Below are 19,050 nucleotides of genomic sequence, written 5' to 3' on the forward strand. Positions count from 1 at the left end.
AAGAGTGACCATTAATCAACCGCCTCTGTAATCCAAAGTGATTTACAGTGTTTACCCAAGGGGTAAACACCGCTACCGTAGACTATGGACACTGGGATCTGAACCCAGAACACAACCGCTACCCTATCCAACCAGCCCATCTTATGAAATCATCTTTTTTTTCCATCCCTATTTGGCTTCTCTGAAAAAGATTAATTATCTATTTCTTGCTCTTTTCAAGTCCTTCCCTGGCACCACCGCTCTGTCTGTCTGCTGCCAGACTCGGAACAACACAAACGGCGCACACTGTGGATGGCTGGAAGACAACGACAGAGACACAGAGAGGGCTGGATGGGTTTCATGATCCACTTCCCTCCTCTGTGCTGTAATTCATTAAGCAGCCACGTCCCTGCTCGGTGTGATGCCAGGAAGGGCAGATAAGCCACCAAGTCTTGTTGTAGTGCATCTGAACATAATGAAGCAGGTCATATTCCACAACTGATTAAATAAGTTGCGTTTCACCTTGGGGGCCCTGTGCCCTGGCTGGTGTGATGTTGTACTTGGCTCCTCAGAACCTGGACGCTGTATCAGAGAACCTGCTGGTCAGCCACGGTTAATGTGCCCCTCGAGAATACAGGGACACAACGATTCACACACACTCCCCATTTCTGCGTTAGGCGTTGGGTAGACGCAGAGAGAAAAACTATCACAGCCACCGGCGACCGGCCCCAAACAAGGCATCCACGACACCTGATTCACGCTAAGGCATTAGCCCGCTATTCCATGTTAAGGGGACATGCATGTATGTATGTAATTCCGTGTAATGCTATTCATTACATTCATATGTGCCAGATATAGGTTATTAATAATTAAGAAGGGCCTATATACATTAACAACATAAGAAAAAGAGGGCATTAATTGGCCTGCTGAGATACAGGCCTGTCAGCATTTTTGATTTGAAGAATATATCAGTTATCGGATGGGATCGATTAGCATTGGCGACAGATGACTTAAATGCGACACATAAAAAGACACCTATAAAGTTAAAAAGAGCTGCACAAGAGTTTCAGACCTCCCAAACACACCGACAGATGTCTGCTCTAATGAACGGTTGATGGGGATATACATTTTTTAAAAGGATGCACAACATCGAAACATCTATAAAACATTGGACCTCCAGAGTAGCCTGGACAGACGCCCTTCCTGTATCTCAGCCAACATCTCCACCACCCTGGCCAATCACGGAGGACTTGAGAGCATGTTGCGATGGACTCGTGTACACATCCTCTACACCTGCAGCACTTTGCAACTATTTGTCACACTTCCTCCTTCCTGGATGTAGCACAGAGGGGAGGAAGCACCCGGATTAGACGGCTCTGCTGATGCATGAGAGGAGAAACGCTGATTTACAGGACGACTGAAGACGTGGAGTCTGTATTATTTGTCACAACGTCATGTTTTTAAAACCAACATATATTCACGCATCACAGTGCAAGTAAACACTGTGGCTTGTAGCTCCGACTGCCATCTATACGAATGACCAATACATCCATACATACAACCGATAATGATAGGTCTATGAATGTAGTTCCCCATTATGGATGCAATAAAGGACTGTGTGTTGAGAAGCTACCTCCCCTATGTCCTACAACATGTGCAGTGTCCATGGTGACTGGGAGAATGATACTGTGATTGGTTAAACTGATTTATTTGCAGGCTAGGTCCATCAAAAAAAATCAACCCTGGTGCGATTATAATAATTGTTGCTTTTTTCGCAAAACGTACACTAAATAGGCCAGTGCAAGCCACCGTAGTCGTTTGAAAGGGAGGGGGGGGGGTCGTTCAGTTGGTTGCAATCTGTACCCTCACTCCTAGCTGCTACTAAATTATAATCACTGGACCTTTAATTGAAGACTGAACCAACACTGTGTATCATGGGCGGGCAAACGCTGTTGGCGGAATCCTAAATAACCGCGGCAACCGCTAGCATGTGTTGATTTGTGTTCAATGACCAGAAGTGCCTTTTTCAGTCCCACCAAACCTTACCAACACATTGGCATCGATGACAGGGTTTTTATTTCTGTTCCTCCTTGCCAGGGTCTTCAACAGCCTAGCCCCCCTGCCAGCACAGCTTGGACGGAGTAGAAACACAGCACAATAGAAACAGGAAGCAGATAATCACTTGGTTTGTATCAAAGCCAAGTGCAAATCAAACTTCCTATAACGTGTTCAATTCTGTCCAAGTTAAGTCGTCAAAGCGGTTAAAATTTAGTTCTCAAAAATGTGCTCCAACTTCTACAAATGGGTCGGTTATCTCAAGTAAGTGATGAGACGGTTTCAAAAGCTACTTTGAAACCGATGGATCTTTGTCTGTACATGAACAATATATGAACAAAATATGTAGACATTGAGAAAATGCTGAGTAAAGAAGCTCTCGTAGAATTTGCCTCAGTTTTGAAGAGGGCTGTAAACCTTCAAACGAGAGTCACACTGAAGGTGTAGGAGTATTAAGTTTCACCGGTACTGGCCATGTTCCTCTGTATTGCATTGGCCATGTTTATTGGCCTAACAAAGAACCTGTGAATGTGTGCAGTAGAGCAAATTCAGGAAAATTCAATGATGGGCTTGACCTTTAAACTGATTACATTTGATGTTTAGATAACATTGTGTTTATTTTATGCTTCTGAAAACCTGTTTCAAGAACGCCCCCAACTGACTCTGAATTATTTGGATCTTAAAATCGTGAAAAGTCCCTAAAAAGAGCTGTAAATCATTCAATTTGAAAGACGATCGGCATACATCTTTTTCTCTTTGAACAACAGGAGCCCAGCGGCTAGTGAAAATATGCAAACAAAAAGCCAACAATGTCAAACGCCAGCCAAGGAACCAGCCACCTGAGAACGACCACTCCCCCTGCCTCCAAATCAACAAAGCAGCCCAAGCCCTAAGCAAAAGGCCTCAAGTGACGGTTGGATTGTATAGCGAGACATTTACATACAGGTTTCAACATCCTCAGACGACCATTAGCTCCACTATAGGCTCTGAGACTACATACAACTGATGACTGACACTGCCTCTTTGTACAGCTAAGAAAAACTGTGTGTCCAGCTCTTTTTCAAACAGACCAGACCTTTTATTTGTCTTGCTTTTTGCCCTTAGCAGCAGGCACCAAAGAACACAAGTGCACAGGTCGAGGTAGATTCGATAAGAACCAAGGAAGTGTCACAGGGAGCCTCTCTGTGCAACCGGATTTGAAGATGCTGCCCTCTGCTCTATTCCAAAGTACTTTAGCACCAGAGAAACTGCCTGATCCTGGGTCAGGTGGTACCTCAGCACCAGAGATACTGCCTGATCCTGGGTCACATGATCCCACAGCCGACACACAACACCAGTGCTCAGACCTGTTCTACTGTAGTGAATCATTTAGAAGACGCCTTATCAAATGCTACAGTGGATTCTCATGATATAGAGACGCCAAGTCCCTCCCGATGGAACCTTATTCAGGTGAAATATGTCACACAGGCATCGCGTTACATTAGCTTCAGCGGCGCTGGGTAGCTTGTGAGAAAGAATCCCTCACGTGAATTATGGGTACGTACACTTTCTATTTGCGGGTTTTCACAGTATTATACTTTGATAGTTTTTCACCAAACTGTGACTTTTTTGACTAAGGAGTAGGAGTCAGGCGTCTCTCCTAAAGAAGGAGACTGGGGATCAAACCCAGTATCTTTTGGCTGGGAGTTAACCATCTTAAGCAACCACACTATCCTATCTCAGGTCACATCCCTGCACTTAGTAAATGATCCTCCCCCCCAACCATAACATCTGCGGCAGAACCACATTAACTTAGCAGATCAGAAAGGGACGGAAATAGGGCTTTTAAAAACCCAAAGAAGACCAAGTCCACTTGCCAGGAACATCACATCACGACGGGCAATACACCAAATGGCCTTTCTGCCTCTGTTCCTCTGGAAGAGTAGTGGCTGCCAGAGGGGACCTTTTCATATTCCACCATTATCCCTCAGACGTGCACTTTTATCCTTTGTGCCAGGGTACGGCCGCCCTTTCTGCAGGACACTAGAACAAGCTCCCTCCGTGATCTCATGAGATAAACAACATAGGATAACACGACCCCGGGTCACGGCTACGGCGCTACACACATCACCCCCTCCTCTGCCTCCTCTTCCTCCCCTCGTCGACAGGAAGGAAAGAAAAGGACGAGAGCAGAAAAATGTGCGGAATTCAACCGGTACTGTGCCGTGGACGGACCGACGCGCGATGGCATTTCACATCGTCTGAGGAGGCGGGTCACGGTGGGGAGTCAGAATGTAGACCACCCCCCCATCATCATCATCATCATCATCATCATCATCTCTCCCCCCCACGCCCCTCCCATCTGGTCCAGGCCTTTTCAGCCAGACCAACACAGCCTATACCTCATAATACAGCCATGGTACTGCCATGCCCAAGAGTACTACTAGCTGGGTACCGGAAACCCACATGACAACCTGGGGAACCCAGAGGTCGGCGGACTACAATCAGACACTCTTCGTCTCTACATGTAAATACGCCGATTTGGTCTTATTCCCGCGGTGGTGACTATTAAAGTTGGTCCGACTTTGGCAGTACACACACCACTAAACAACTGGTCTGGAGGGTGGGTCTGGCCTCGCCGTGAGGTTGGGAGTCCACAGGGGACTGGGGCCATGCAGGGGTACACCCAGGAAGACCCGGCCAGATCTCTCACACTTCAGAGAGCAGAGTGTGGTGCTTTGGTCTGAGATATGTGAGCGGGGCGAACTTGAGTATAACAGACGGAAATGAAAAGAGCTGGGGAATAAATGTGGCGATGTGAAATAAGAGTCCCCTGAAATAAATAAATGTGGAAATATGAAATAAAAGTCCAAAAGATAAAAGGCCCCTTAAATAAATAAAACTAGTCCATTTGAAAAATGTCCCTTGTAAAATAAAAACTTTATTTCATAGGCAATTTCTTTATTTATATATTTTATAATTCCTTAAATGGCATTCAAGTATTGAATGCCTACTTGGAGACACCCCACCACTAAAATGTTTGTGGGGAACCCTGAGTGTGAACTGTGGACCGTGGTGGGGCAGTTAAGGATATAAAGGACCTAACATTCTTTGTCTTTGAGACATTGAGATAATCTGGTGGTATTAAGCCCGCAAACTATGCTGTTTCTTATGCCCTATAACGAGCCCTTCGTCTGTGGCATTTCCACGGATAACCGATAGCACTCTGGAACCAAATCAGCAGATATTATGGGCCAATAGATATTTCAGTCGAGCCCTGTGGAGCGAATACTGTGACATTATTTTAAACTTTACGACCAAATAGGCACAAATATCAAATCAATGACTTTATGTGCACTACCAAGGTAACTCTGGTAATAGAGGAGTATTACAAATCTAGCTGCTTTAACAAAAACTAAAATAGAAATATCAGTTCACGGCTGGACTGGTGGACCACTGTGACAAGGACTCACAATGGCAGCGGACAGGACAGCGGCACTGGCATGCTCTCCCTCCCACCCTCCCTCTCCCCCTTTCCCTCCATCCCTCTCTCTCTCTCTCTCTCTCTCTCTCTCTCTCTCCCCTATCACCCACTCCATCCACCACCACCACCACCTCCTCCATCTCTCCCCCCCTCTCTTGGAGATGGCTCTGCGCTCCGTGCACACACTCCAAGGAGATTACGTAACGCAGTGTACTGGGTCACCCAGTTGTTTTGATATGCAGGCGACCGCGTTGGAGTCGCTCCTGTTCCTGCGCTTCGTCTCTGGATGAACCACACGTGTCATCACAAGTGAACGAGTGAAAAAAACAACAACACCACAAAGAATATTCAGTGTCGTCAGCAATAAATATATACTTGGGGGGGGGGGGGGGGGGGGGATTACATTTCTGTGTTGTTGTAGATGTGCCTTATCTTGCGAGATAGGGACAACAATCCCTGAAGAAGGTAAGTGTATAGCCGGGGATTGTGTTGCAGCCTCGGAGACTCGGCCAACTAACACGTGCCTCACTAATCCTGCATGTTAAGCGACCTCCACACAGAGCCTCACCGCTTCCAAGACTGTCCTCGCCTAACCTTTCACACCCTGCATCTCCTCGGCTCTCCTCCCAACGGAGTGGAGAGAAGAATAGAGGGGATACTTGCTGTTAAAACTGATAAACTGGGAGCACAGACAAACTGGGAGCACAGACAGACAAACTTGGATGCACAGCACAGACAGACAAACTGGGAGCACAGACAAACGGGGAGGACAGACAAACTGGGAGCACAGACAGACAAACTGGGAGCACAGACAGACAAACTGGGAGCACAGACAGACAGACAAACTGGGATAGCCTTGAAGCCTTGAACTTCCCTAAACGTCAAACGACTGCTAGCGATGAGACGGCATCAGGGCAGCGAGGGCTCTGGCTGTCTGCCATTGTTTTCTGGGAGAGTCAAATTACTCCCATAGCAAAACAGACCCAAACAGACGAGGCCCCGGTCAAGGATCCGGCAACATCACACGTCCTCGTGTGGAAACAGAACACGACTTGTGCATGAAGAAGAAGAAGCCGAACAATCTGAGCTTTTACTAACAATCTGGTCATTAAATATGGAGGGATGTGCACGCTGTGAACTCACAAACTCAATGTAAGGGAGAGATAAACAGAGAATATACCTATGAATATCAATAGCAATGCTTATTTTCCATGTCAATAAATCTCGTGAGAGAGAGAGAGAGAGAGAGAGAGAGAGAGAGAGAGAGACTAAGATGAAAGTAGGAGGAACGTTTTTGTTTGTAATACACTTGCTATGCAGTGACAGCTGTCAAATGTCACCACAGTATGAGATTTTGAGTTTAAACCTGCATAGAGGTCCAGGTAGTTCCTGGGAAACAGTAGACATACACACACATGACTAGGCAATATGTCTTCAATAGTATACACTATCCCCACCAGAGACCCCTATCCCTACCAGACCGCTATCCCCACCATAGACCCCTATCCCCACCAGAGACCACTATCCCCACTAGAGACCGCTATCACCACCCGAGACCCCTATCCCACCCAGAGACCCCTATCACCAGGAAGCGACGCCGGGCCATCGCCTCATGCGGTCTCCATATTAGAAGCATCGCTCAGAGGTATATCTAAATAAACACCAGCCCAATGACACGCGTTGTTTTTCGGCCTAACTTTATCCCTCCCCGGCCTGTCCGCCGGGGGAGAGTCTCCGGCTCACCACCACCACCCACCCGTTTTGCACCATTTCCGTGTTTTCTGGGGGATGGTATCCACACAGCTCGGATCCGAACCCGAACTCTGTTCGTCCTTGAGGATCCGCATGGGTTCAAACTTCAAACTAATAAAAACGAGGGTTTTGAACCGGGCTCGATGCCCGGTATCACCGGGAGCGGACGTACCGCGCCGCTGCGACATTGTAGCCGAGGAGCGGAGCAGCACTCCGGGCATGACGTGTCCAAACCAGCGAGGCCAGAACCGGAACAATACCAGCCATAGAAACATGATATATATCACATATATGATATATATCATATATATGATGTCACTCACCCAATGCCACCTCGCAGGCTTTCCGGAGCTGGGAGTGGTGAGCCTTTTTGACCTCCTTGTCGGCTAGGATCTTCTCCAGCGCCCGGGTGAGGAACATGTTGGTCTTTTTGCCCTCATACATGTCGCACCGAGACCGGGGCGGGACCGTGAGGCTGTCCCGGGGGTCTGGACCGGGGTCTGCACCGAGCTACGAGACCGGCACGCCTGGATCGATGCCCCTAACACACACACATAGATACACACGTAAGGTGGGGTAAATCCCTTCGATGGCCGTTAACAGCCTGCCTGCGCCATGTTGGACAGAGGAAACTACGTCACGTACCGTGAGGAGGAGGACGGCTGCAGAGAGAGAGAGAGAGAGAGAGAGAGAGAGAGAGAGAGAGAGAGAGAGAGAGAGAGAGAGAGAGAGAGAGATGGAACCGCGACTACAGATACTATGACAATTTAAGAAGTTTTCTAAGATAATAGAAAATAATTTTAAATAATAGTTTTATCATGTATTTTTTTCCCGTGTGTTAATGTGTTATTATTGGATAATATAACACACACACTCACACACCGTCCATACCTAACACAAACAGCGTCAGTCTTCTAAGGGGACCCGGAGGGGCTTTAAGTGGATATCAACACCTCATGTAAAAAGAAACAGCGTTCATGCTACAGGTGGATTTCCATCACTGTTCATAATGTGACCCAATGTGGTTTTCATGGCCTGTGAGAGGTGTGTAATAGGATAGGATTCATTAAAGGATTTGTTAAAGGTCCCACAGCCAAACTGGTGCTCTATGTAACCCTAATTATAGGAACTCTCCTCATGTTGTGGATATTTGGCTATTGGCTGTTCGGTTATTGGTTGTGACAGCAGGGCCTGTATAGTGTAATAGTTATAGTATTACTATTATAGTAGTTACATAATAGTTACATATTTATTTATGTTGTAGACTTTATATATAACAGATTTTGTAGAAAAGGCTTCAGTTAGTCAGTGATGTGCTGTTTCCATACAAGGGGAAGGGATTTCCCCTCCACCCGGGTATCCCTGTGAAAGATGCTGATCCCTGACCTGCTCCTGACGTGATTTCACTGTAAGTCCCTTTTAATAAAAGTGTGTAAATCCCTTAATAGTAGCGTGTCAGGATGAGGAGAGGCGCCCTCTACTGGACCGGGGTGGAATGGGCCCCGTGAGGGAGGAACGATGCCCAGGTTGCCACTGGTGGCAAATCTACCGGGAATATTAGAACACAGTCACAGTAAACAAACAACGACCGATGTCAGGATACATGTCTACCAAATGAATGCTTAGAATCCAACGAAACACTAATGAATAATATTAACCCTAACCCTAACTAATAATAAGAACACTTTACATAAAAATTACATCAAGTAACATTTGTTTATGCAGTAATAAACACTAACTGAAGCTAAGTAACAGTTAACTAATGGTTAATTACAATTAATTAAAGATCTAGGGATCTTTTACTAATGGTGTTCATGTTTACTAATGATGTTGTGATGGTGTCGATGTGAACTAGGTGATGGCGTATGTTCATGTTTACCAGATGATAGTGTTCATGTTTACTAATGGTGTTCATGTTAACCAAGGTGTTTATTTTTTACATACATCAGAGGGTCAGGGTTAACCTTAACCATAACCCACTGCTCACAGGCAGACCTGGCCTGAGTCGGGCCAATCACAGGTGTAGAACTAATATGGGGTGGGTTTAATGACTGTATAGAGGAGAGTACCATCGGAGCGACGTCACTGCACAAACAACCAAGATGTCTGCTGCTGATGTGTCACGTTTTACTGCTCAGAACGGTTGTAGGTCAACTGAACTATCATACAGAGACCTATCCCTAACCCCTATGCTGATGCTATATAATAAACTATCTTTATTACTACATGAACTAATGTCAATGAACGGCAAACAAATGTACCCTGCTGTAATGTGTCTCTTTATGAATAATGTTCGATCACTGATGTTGCTCTGTTGCTCCGGTCTCCTCTGAGTGGCCTGCCTGCTCTTTAGGATTAGATTAGCCACCATTGTACTTAACACAGGCTGCCTCAGAATAACCCACTGGGAGTGGGGATGTAAATGAGGAGTGCAAAAACAAGACTGGCCTGTATCTAGTGTACAGCGAGCACACACTGCACCACAGAGGGCGTACCATAAGAACTCTGTTTTTATAACTTAAAGGTCCCATGACATTTTTTTTTTTTCTTTAAAAAAATAAATAAATAAAAATAATAAATAAATTAAGATGTGTCAATGTTATATTGTGTGTGAAGGGTGTATGCAAGTGAGAAACTGGGGAATCGACATGGAGCAGGAGGGTTCCAGCAGGAGACACGCCACCAGGTGTGGTGTGATTAGCCGTTACAAGCCTTTTTGAAAATCTGCCTCTTCTGACATCACAGGTGGGCGTGTCCACCTAGATGTGTGACGGATAGATCAGTCTACCAGCCTACCCGGTGGACTGTAGCAAACGTTGCTCATCTATCCAGCACACATCTAGGTGGACATGCCCACCTGTGATGTCATAAGAGCCAGATTTTCAAAACGGCTTGTAATGGTTAATCACACTCACACCTGGTGGCATGACATGGGACCTTTAAAACTGGGTTGTGTGTTACGGTGTGAGAGACTTGCCAACAATGCTAGTATACATTTGCCACCTTGCGTCATAGGAGTATAGCAACTTGGGGATGGTCATGCTGCTGGTATCAGGAAGCAGTGAAATGATTGAAATGTATCTTAACGTGTCATGTTATATTTTAAGACTGAAGACCAAACAACTTCTACTAACTAAGTACTACCTTGAAAAAGTTATTCATTAAATGAGTTGTTCAATGGAAAGGGTGAGTTGCTCTGCACAGTGTGCGTTTGTGTGCATTGTTCTGCGTTTATGTTTGTGTGTGCGTATGTGTGAGTGCTCTGTAGGACTGAACTGCGCTTCACACAGAAACTATTAACAAAGTTAGTTAATATCACTGAACAGCCGTCACCGAGTCCTTCGCAGGGAAATCAAACACACTTCATCTTCCTGTATGTTATTAGTAGTACGGAGCCACAGTCCAGTATCTGCTGGACTGTCGTCTGTAGAAGATACAGAAATTACCACACGGCTTGAATTAGTTTCAATTATACCATGTTATTGGACAGACGTTTGCAAATGTTGATGTTCGCAAACTCAACGCACAGTTTAGTTCTCCAGAACCTAACTTTATTAGCTAAAGCCAAAGTTCACATTCTATATAGAGAGCATTGAGCCCTGTGTGTTGTACTCTACATGGAGACAGGTGGTCTTCATGAAGATGGTGGTCCAAGTCCAGCTGAAATTATACCACATCCAAAACGACCGTGTCTTCACCCGGTCGTCACACTGGAAGGAGTTCAGAGAGCCAAACAATTAAGTCAGGTGTTTTTTTTAATTAATTTAAGCTTGAAGAGTAGGCCTCATGGTCGAACCTTTCAAGATGTGTCAGGGCTGGCATGTGAACCGATTGAAGTGAGTTCACAAGGCAGTAGTCTCTAGTACAGTAGGCTAATCCTCACACACAAGGGAGTAGTGTGTGTGTGTGGGGGGGGGGGGGTGCATGTGTGTGTATGGCTTTATTGGCTCTTAGCTAATACTCCTAATACGTGCTCAGTAAGCAGACTAGAGCCAAGGTTAACGTGCCTTTGACTCGGCTTCGAACAGAGACCTTACCCTGACATCTAGTGGCCAGTGTTTGACACTACAACGCTGTTCTCTGTGTGTAAAAGAACACAGATGTTCCGAGTCTTTAGATTCTCTTGGAGAATACCGTGAATAAATACAGACGATCCTATGAACAGATATCACGGCCTCTGAGTCAGGGAATGACGTCCACGCTTTGGCAGATGGTCCCATGAGTCTCCCTCTCACGTCCTATTTCTGTCTGTCTGTCTGTCTGTCTGTCTCTCTCTCTCTCTCTCTCTCTCTCTCTCTGTCTCTCTCTCTCTCTAATGTCCCATCTATGTCTCTCCCTCTCTCATGTCCTATCCGTCTCTCTTGCTCATGTCCTATCTATGTCTCTCACTCTCTCTCTCATATCCTATCTGTCTCTCTCTCATTTCCTATCTATGTTCTCTCTCTCTCTCTCTCTCTCTCTCTCTCTCTCTCTCTCTCTCTCTCTCTCTCTCGCATGTCCTATCTATGTCTTTCTCTCTCTATGTCTTATGTCCCAAATCTGTCTCTCTCTCTCTCCCGTCCTGTCTCTCTCACGTCCGGTCTCTGTCTCTCTCCCACGTCCTGTCTCTCTCTCTCTCTCTCTCTCTCCCGTCCTGTCTCTCTCTCGCGTCCCTGTTGTGACCACGGCTCAGCTGTGTGAGACTACAGGTGGAGACGGGAGGAATACTGATACAGCGTCTCTCCCTCTCTCTCTCTCCACATTCACCGTGGAATGAAGGATAGACGAGGAAAGAGATATGAGCACACTTCCAATAGGATTGGATGTGTGGCTGTTTGAACGTCGTGGATGTGCTCCAAACAAAACGAGATGTCCCGCCTCCTGCACGTCTTACTCTATCTCTATTGGATGTTCCACTCAGATGCTGACCAATAATCTTCATCGGGGGCTCTCCTGTGGTTCACCGGGCATGTATTCCCCTCTCTCTACCATGCCTTCCTCTCTATCTCGCTCTTCAATGAAAAAGATAAAACCTTCAAAAAATTAAAATGTGAAAAAAGCTCCATCAAGGAGACACAAATGTATCTGTGGTGTATCTGTGGAGTGTGTGGATGATGGCTGGTTTAAGCAGCTGGCCCGAGTCAGACTGATTGGACTTGGGTGCTGGATGAGGCTGCACACCTGTTGCATCAATGCCACAGGTTAAACCAAGCCATCCACACACACACACACACACACACACACACACACACACACACACACACACACACACACTCACACACACACACACACACACACACACACACTGTAGATCTCCTACACGGCAGCATGGATCGCCTGCTTCATGTGAAATATAGTGACTTATCACGTTACTGGCCTATTAATGAATAGTGTTTGTAAAATAAGACAATGTACACCATTGCGGTGACTTTGACACAAGGCATAGTGAAGAGACCAAACCAGAAATACTATTCTGTATTAAATAACCGCTCTACTGTCCTAATGTGATGTTTCTTTAGGGAGTTAGTGGGACAGATGAAACAGTATCCCAGGAAATGTGTAACTCAGCCGAGTCACTGGGGGGCGCCGTTGCTCGCTTTTTGAATATTACATCCCTCCACTGCATTGACCATGCTGGTGCCTGACCCACATATGAAACCGACCTACCTACCCAACGTTAATGTTGGGGGGCTACACCTGTGTTTACCCTGCGATGACAGTTCTGGGAAAAGGGTCTATTGCTCAGTACGGAGCAAATTAGACGAATATGCCTTCAGGATTATCATTGCGTCAATGATTGTCAATGTTTCTTATATTTTCTCCTTCATCATGGTCCTCCAGAATCAGTCCACTGGTTGTTTGTTCTGCTCGAAAGAGCTTTTACGTCCCTTCACTCTTTGACACATCCCCTCATTCTCGTTTTCACTGGTTCTCGTCCTACTCTTTTCCCCTTGGTTTTGCCATACCTGCATTAAAGTACCCTTCAGACTCTGACTGCTTGTAACCTGATTTATATGCAATCCGATACCAGCCCTGATAGCTCATGTTTGATCTCCCTTGTGTTTTATCTTTCCTGTCCGGCCGTTTCTGGATTTATTACCAATGAGCCTTTTGGTTTTGCTCTCCTAAGTTTGATAAGCTTGTTTGTTTTATTTTTACTTACCTTTGTTAATTAGCCTAGCTTATTTCCAGTTAATACTTTGATTTGAACTGTCCTGTTGTCCTGTGTCTCTCTCTCTCTCTCTGCATCTGGGTCTCTGTTCTGACTAGAACCTTACACTCTGGGCTGATGAGTGTCACATTCAGCAGGAGGCTGCCTGATTCAGACAGGTCTCTGACATGCTGCTGCCACTCTGTTTCCACCTCGCTTCTCTTGTCCTGCTTGTCTTCTGAGGATGGTCTGGTCGTGGTTGAAGGTCCAGGTGATGTCACCGAGCCCCAAGGCGTTGCAAGGAAGTAACACCTCACTCTTGGGAGAACTTTGCATTTGAGCTGATGAAGAAAGACTCATGAGTGGACAAAAAGACAGACATACACAAGATATTGTTATGAAATTGGCAGGAAGTTGGACCATAGGTGCCATTTTCCAAATTTGACAAATGGGGAATTCAAATCCCAGACCAATAACGTCTAGGACATTTCTGCGGGACGTTTAAGAATGCAATTTCTTCACAACACCCATATGAGGCAGTAGATACTTCACTCTATAGTTCTGACTGTTGTCATTCTGATATTAAAAGACGTACGTATTGTCAAGGACTGTCCTCTGCATGGGTCCCTGTTGTGTTCTGGAGGGTAGTGGCTGGGCATGGACCGACGGACCAGGTGAGCTGTGGTCTTGCTCAAGAAGGACAGGTGAGAGTGTGGCTTACTAGCATGCCCATGATCTACTCTAGCAACAGGGGCTACAACAACATTGTACCGCATTAAAGCTAATTTGCTAAATATGGTTGTTTTCTTTTTATAGGGTGACATCCGGTTAAAACAGGACATGAGCTCACCTCTCACTGTCAGGATAACAAAGGTCTCCTGGTAGTTCTTTAAAGTGCTGGCGTAACACAGGTACCTGCCCTGGTCCTGGAGGTTCACCCTGGCCAGACGAAGGGATGCGTTGCCCCCTGAGATCTGGTCATGGAACAGGGAGGTCCTTACCTTGTAGAGAGGGTCCTGGTATCCCAGTTGGTCCTGGTCCTCAGTTGGTACTTGCTAATAAATAGCATTGGATGATGTAGACTCTGGAGGATTTATGGATGACATATATTGCATAGCATTGCTCTACAAAGACGAATTGATACAGATCAGTGTTGATCCATTCAGGGATTCCTTCTGTTCTCAAGCCTGAAATTTCTTAATTTACATTTTAAAGATGAATCAGCTGAAAACAACAATTAATGAAACAAACAACATTGAAAAGTATTGCAATAGAGGATTAAAATGTATATTAATTAATTTAATTTAATGTGGTCACCATTAACTCAATGGGTACAACATTACAAATCTGTGCTAGAGGCACCGTGTGTTTGAGGTGAAGCTCATTTTAACACCCTCCCACAGTGAGGCAGTGAAGACAAAGACAAATGACATCATTTACAGATAGTTTCCTAAAATATATAAAAGTGGCTGATTATTACATTATAATACAAATAAAATGAACAATGATAATAAAAAATCATAGGAGCAACCTTTACCTTTACACCATTAAAATGAAGCTTAAGTTGCTTTTCCATGAGATCAACAGGCAGACTATAATACACCATGTTGGCAATGTCTGTTTGATGAAGCAGAAATATATCAGAGAACTCCTTCAACTCTATTCATCCAGATACATGTGTCTGCACTCCTGGAAGGGAGCTCTGTGGACGTCCCTGCTGTAGTGTTGAAGTTGCCTCCCTGACTGCCGTCCAATCATCAGTCTGACAACCGTCCTCTTCCCTGAAGCTGGTCAGCCCCTCTAACAAGGCTCCCCTAAATGACATGTGAACGTTGAATCCTGTCCCCACGACCCAGTGTGACCCTGCTGTGTCTGATGGTACGGGTCATGAAGTCAGGAGGTTGAACCGTTTACCTCAGACAGAGGAACGACTTCCTGAGGAGAGGGTTCAGTACTTTTGTTAATTGAACTCATTCTTTTGGCCAAACGGTAAAAACAATTTAAATTTTAAAAAATGAGCGTGATGTACAAAAGATATAAAACAATGTACAAATAATAATAATAATAAATAATGTAAGTGAAAATTATAAAAAAGATGCAAAATATATTTAAAAAATAAAAATAATGCAAATAATGCAGCAAAAAAACCTGAAGAAAACCTTTTTAAAAGTAAACAGATGAGGAAGATGGAGATGAATAAAGAAATCCAAATTCCTCCTAATTGGATCCAAAGTGTGATATCTGATCCCTTTGAAACAGAAAAAGAAAATGATTTTTCTTATTTCTATAATAAGAATAAGAATAATAACAAATAACGATCAAAGCTGCAAGCAGCATTTTACAGGTGCCAAGCCTAAAGCCGACCAATAAGACCCTGATAGACCATTAAGACCCTGACAGACCATTAAGACCCTGACACAGACCATGAAGATGCTGATAGACCATTAAGGCCGTGACGCAGACCATAAAGACCCAGACGAAGACAATTAAGACCTTTTTTGTTTGCATACGGTTGACAATGATGGAATAGCCTCAGCTTGGATCTGGTGATGGGCCAACAAACTTTCATGACCGTATGTCAAAAGGTCATGAGTATTTAAAGTTTTCAATTAATTGCTGTAACACCCCATATGGTCTTATTTGGATGAACCTTAGCCAGGTTAACCTATACCTATGCTTCTTTAAGTACACCAAGTTTGGTGATGATTGACTAAAGTTAACCCCGCCTTTAGTCACCTAACATTGATTGGGCTAATTTGGACGTCCAGCCGGTATTTTGTTACAGGTTCTGTGTTTCCTAAGAACATTTGCTCAACATGAGGAGATACAAATGTCTACAGGATTCCATGACTGTAGGTGAAAGGGGTCAGATTATTGGGTTAATTTGGTAAATGGTAAAATGGTAAATGGTCCTCATTTATATAGCGCTTTTATGCAAAGCGCTTTACAATGTTGACTGACATTCACCCATTCATGCACACATTCACACACCAATGGCGGAAAAGCAACCAACCTGTCCATCAGGAATCCTGAAGTAATTAACGTAGCTAAAGCAATCATAGGTGGAATGTACAGGTACTTTACTCGCCATACCTTACAAAGAACATAACTGACAGTCAGCCAAGCAATAATCATGGGAGATTTATGACTTGCTACCATACATACACACATTTAGACTGTTCATGCACAACAATGGTGTTGCCGTAACCTAATTATTAACTATGACGTCATGTGGTATACAAAGAAACTCTCCTCTATCTCTCACACACACGCACGCACACCTCACAAGGTCTGTGTAAAGAACACACTGACAGCAGCAGAAAATGTGTCTTACACCAATGAGCTGACATTACTACATAGCACACAAAATAGGCATGAAAAGGCCAATGGCAGAGCAAAATAAACACCTGAATGTGACCAAATTAACGTAATAACTATTAAGTTAGGTGGTTGTACACAAGGCACTTCGCTATATCTCACTAACTTCAAAACCAGCTAGTCCAAATATCAAGCATTACAAACCAAACATAGAAGAACTCTTGATATTAGGTTTGCCAGAGAGACGGTTTATATTCGGTCCAGCTTACCTCCCTGACGGCCAGCACCATCAGTAACACGACCGTCTGAATCACAACACTGCCCAGTGCAGTGTGTGGACTAACGTAGTTATACTACATTTTGGTTTGGGATATTATCCAACGGCCTGTAATGGTGTTAAGGGTTCACCAGACTGTTTACTATAACATCTAAAAGGAGATAGTCATTATCATGCCTACACGCTATATGAATAAAATAAGTGTGGAAAAAGTCAATTAAGGACCACATTCTGAAAGAAACCTATGTAGCACTCATCATACCTCTTAAGAGCCCTGTGAAAGGAGCCCCTTCATTTGTCTAATGTTTTCGAGGTCAATTCTATATAATGTTATCAACAGAGAATTCGGAAATGGAAGATGATTGTCAGGGTAGGGTGCTGGCGGGGCAGCAGGAACAAAGAGGGATAGATCCAAACACAGACAACTTAGGATGAAACAAAAAGGGATCTAATAAAACCAGTAACGATCTCTGCTCCGTGAACAGGCAGAAATAACAATACACTACTGGGGAACCACGAGGAACATGACAAAACACTAAGGAGGTGAACCAGTATAAATGGGGAGAGAGTGATCAGGGAATGAGTTGCAGGTGGGAAGACGGACAAGGACACACAGGTGAGGGGAAGGTCTTCATGCAGGCTGGAGATGGAAGGTGAGGGAACTGAACAGTCTAGTGACATCTGGTGGACAAGGGGGGAACAAACCCTAAACCACACAAGAACAAGAAAGATCATGACAATAGGTGTGTTTCAGATCGTCTGCATTTGCGCGCATGCATACACGATGAGACTTGAGGACAGAAACGTTATCCCTGTCATGGACAAGATCTTCTCGATGCTTGGCATCCCCAGAACGTTGAAGACTGACAACGGCCCCCCTTTCAACGGTGAGCAGTTCAGCAAGTTAGCGGCCTACATGGGGTTTCACCATCAAAAAATCACACCACTATGGCCTCAGGCAAACGCAACTGCAGAGAGGTTCATGAGAACACTTGGAAAGTGCCTGTGTTGCCCACATGGAGAATATCCCCTGGAAGCAGCATCTCTACACATTCCTACGTGAGTACCGTGCAACACCATACAGCACAACAACAACATCACCCGCTGAGTTGCTGCTCAAGCGCAAGATACACACAAAGATGCCTTCAGTGAGCACACCTATCGGACCAGACGAGGATCTTCGCCGGAGAGACCGCAAGGCCAAAGCCAAAATGAAGGTGTACTTGGACACGCGCCGTCACGCTACGCCTTACCCTCTCCAACCTGGTGACATGGTGTTGTGCTCTCAACCCCGGCACAATAAACTTACTACAGCCTACAATCCTAAGCCGTACAGGGTGACCACCGTCAAGGGCTCTATGGTCATGGCTGAGTGGAATGGACACAGAGTGACAAGAAACTCAACTTGTCACTCTGTGTCCAAGAGTGACAAGCCAAAAGCTCAACCCTGGCCTGAGTAACACATCTGCAACAGAAGAGGATGGAGAAGTCACCGCTGACACAGTCCCAGTGTTGGAAAGGTACCCCGCTAGGCACCGACAGCCTCCACAGTACCTCAATGACTTTGATACAGCCTGAGAAAACAGGCAACATGGACTAAAAAAAAAAAGAAAAAAGAAAAAAGAAATGGCCTGTGAAATGGACTGAATTTGCTAAAGTTTGAAAAGAGTGCTCAGTAATGAAAAAAAAAAGATAGACAAGTAGTAGACAAGTTTCTGAATCTGAAAGTGTTTACAAAGGTGATTCTATGTTCTATATTTGAAATGGCATTTGTGAAATGTTATGATATTTTAGTCCAGGAAAGGCCGCCGAGACAGGATCGCTTTTAACTCACTTTATTTGGTTAAGGTTTTGGTCTATTGTCTATCGTCTATGAAACAAAAGGAGAGGGATGGTATATAACACACGCGGAGTGTCTCTAAGCTTGATATCAAGGATACGCCGCCCAAGAGATTCTGATTCTAAGATGGCGGAGTCCGAGTTAAATAGGCAGGTAGAGGTGGGCGTGTTCTGTGGCTTTAAAAGCCCGCCCCCTTCATCTATGTATGATCAGCTGCTACCCCCTTGTGGCTATGC

At 44.9% G+C, this 19,050-nt stretch overlaps 2 protein-coding genes across 2 annotated transcripts in view; both read right to left on the bottom strand.

Moving 5' to 3' along the window:
- LOC311355396 (brefeldin A-inhibited guanine nucleotide-exchange protein 1-like) overlaps positions 1–7,858 on the bottom strand; it is a gene marked incomplete at its 3' end in the record, with an annotated part of 31,906 nt that extends 24,048 nt beyond the window's left edge. The window contains exon 1 of the mRNA XM_084475167.1: positions 7,573–7,858. Within this exon, the coding sequence (XP_084331293.1) occupies positions 7,573–7,693 (121 nt within the window). The 5' untranslated portion in view covers positions 7,694–7,858. The remainder of the gene's footprint in view (positions 1–7,572) is intronic.
- A 7,137-nt stretch (positions 7,859–14,995) lies between these two features.
- The window catches only part of LOC311355560 (V-set domain-containing T-cell activation inhibitor 1-like), a 204,691-nt gene continuing 200,636 nt past the window's right edge, over positions 14,996–19,050 (bottom strand). The window contains exon 6 of the transcript XR_014637468.1: positions 14,996–15,293. The gene's annotated coding sequence lies outside the window, so the exon portion shown is untranslated. The remainder of the gene's footprint in view (positions 15,294–19,050) is intronic.

Source organism: Micromesistius poutassou (genome assembly GCF_964030765.1).
Source record: "Micromesistius poutassou genome assembly, chromosome: 11".
NCBI classification, from domain to species: Eukaryota; Metazoa; Chordata; class Actinopteri; order Gadiformes; family Gadidae; genus Micromesistius; species Micromesistius poutassou.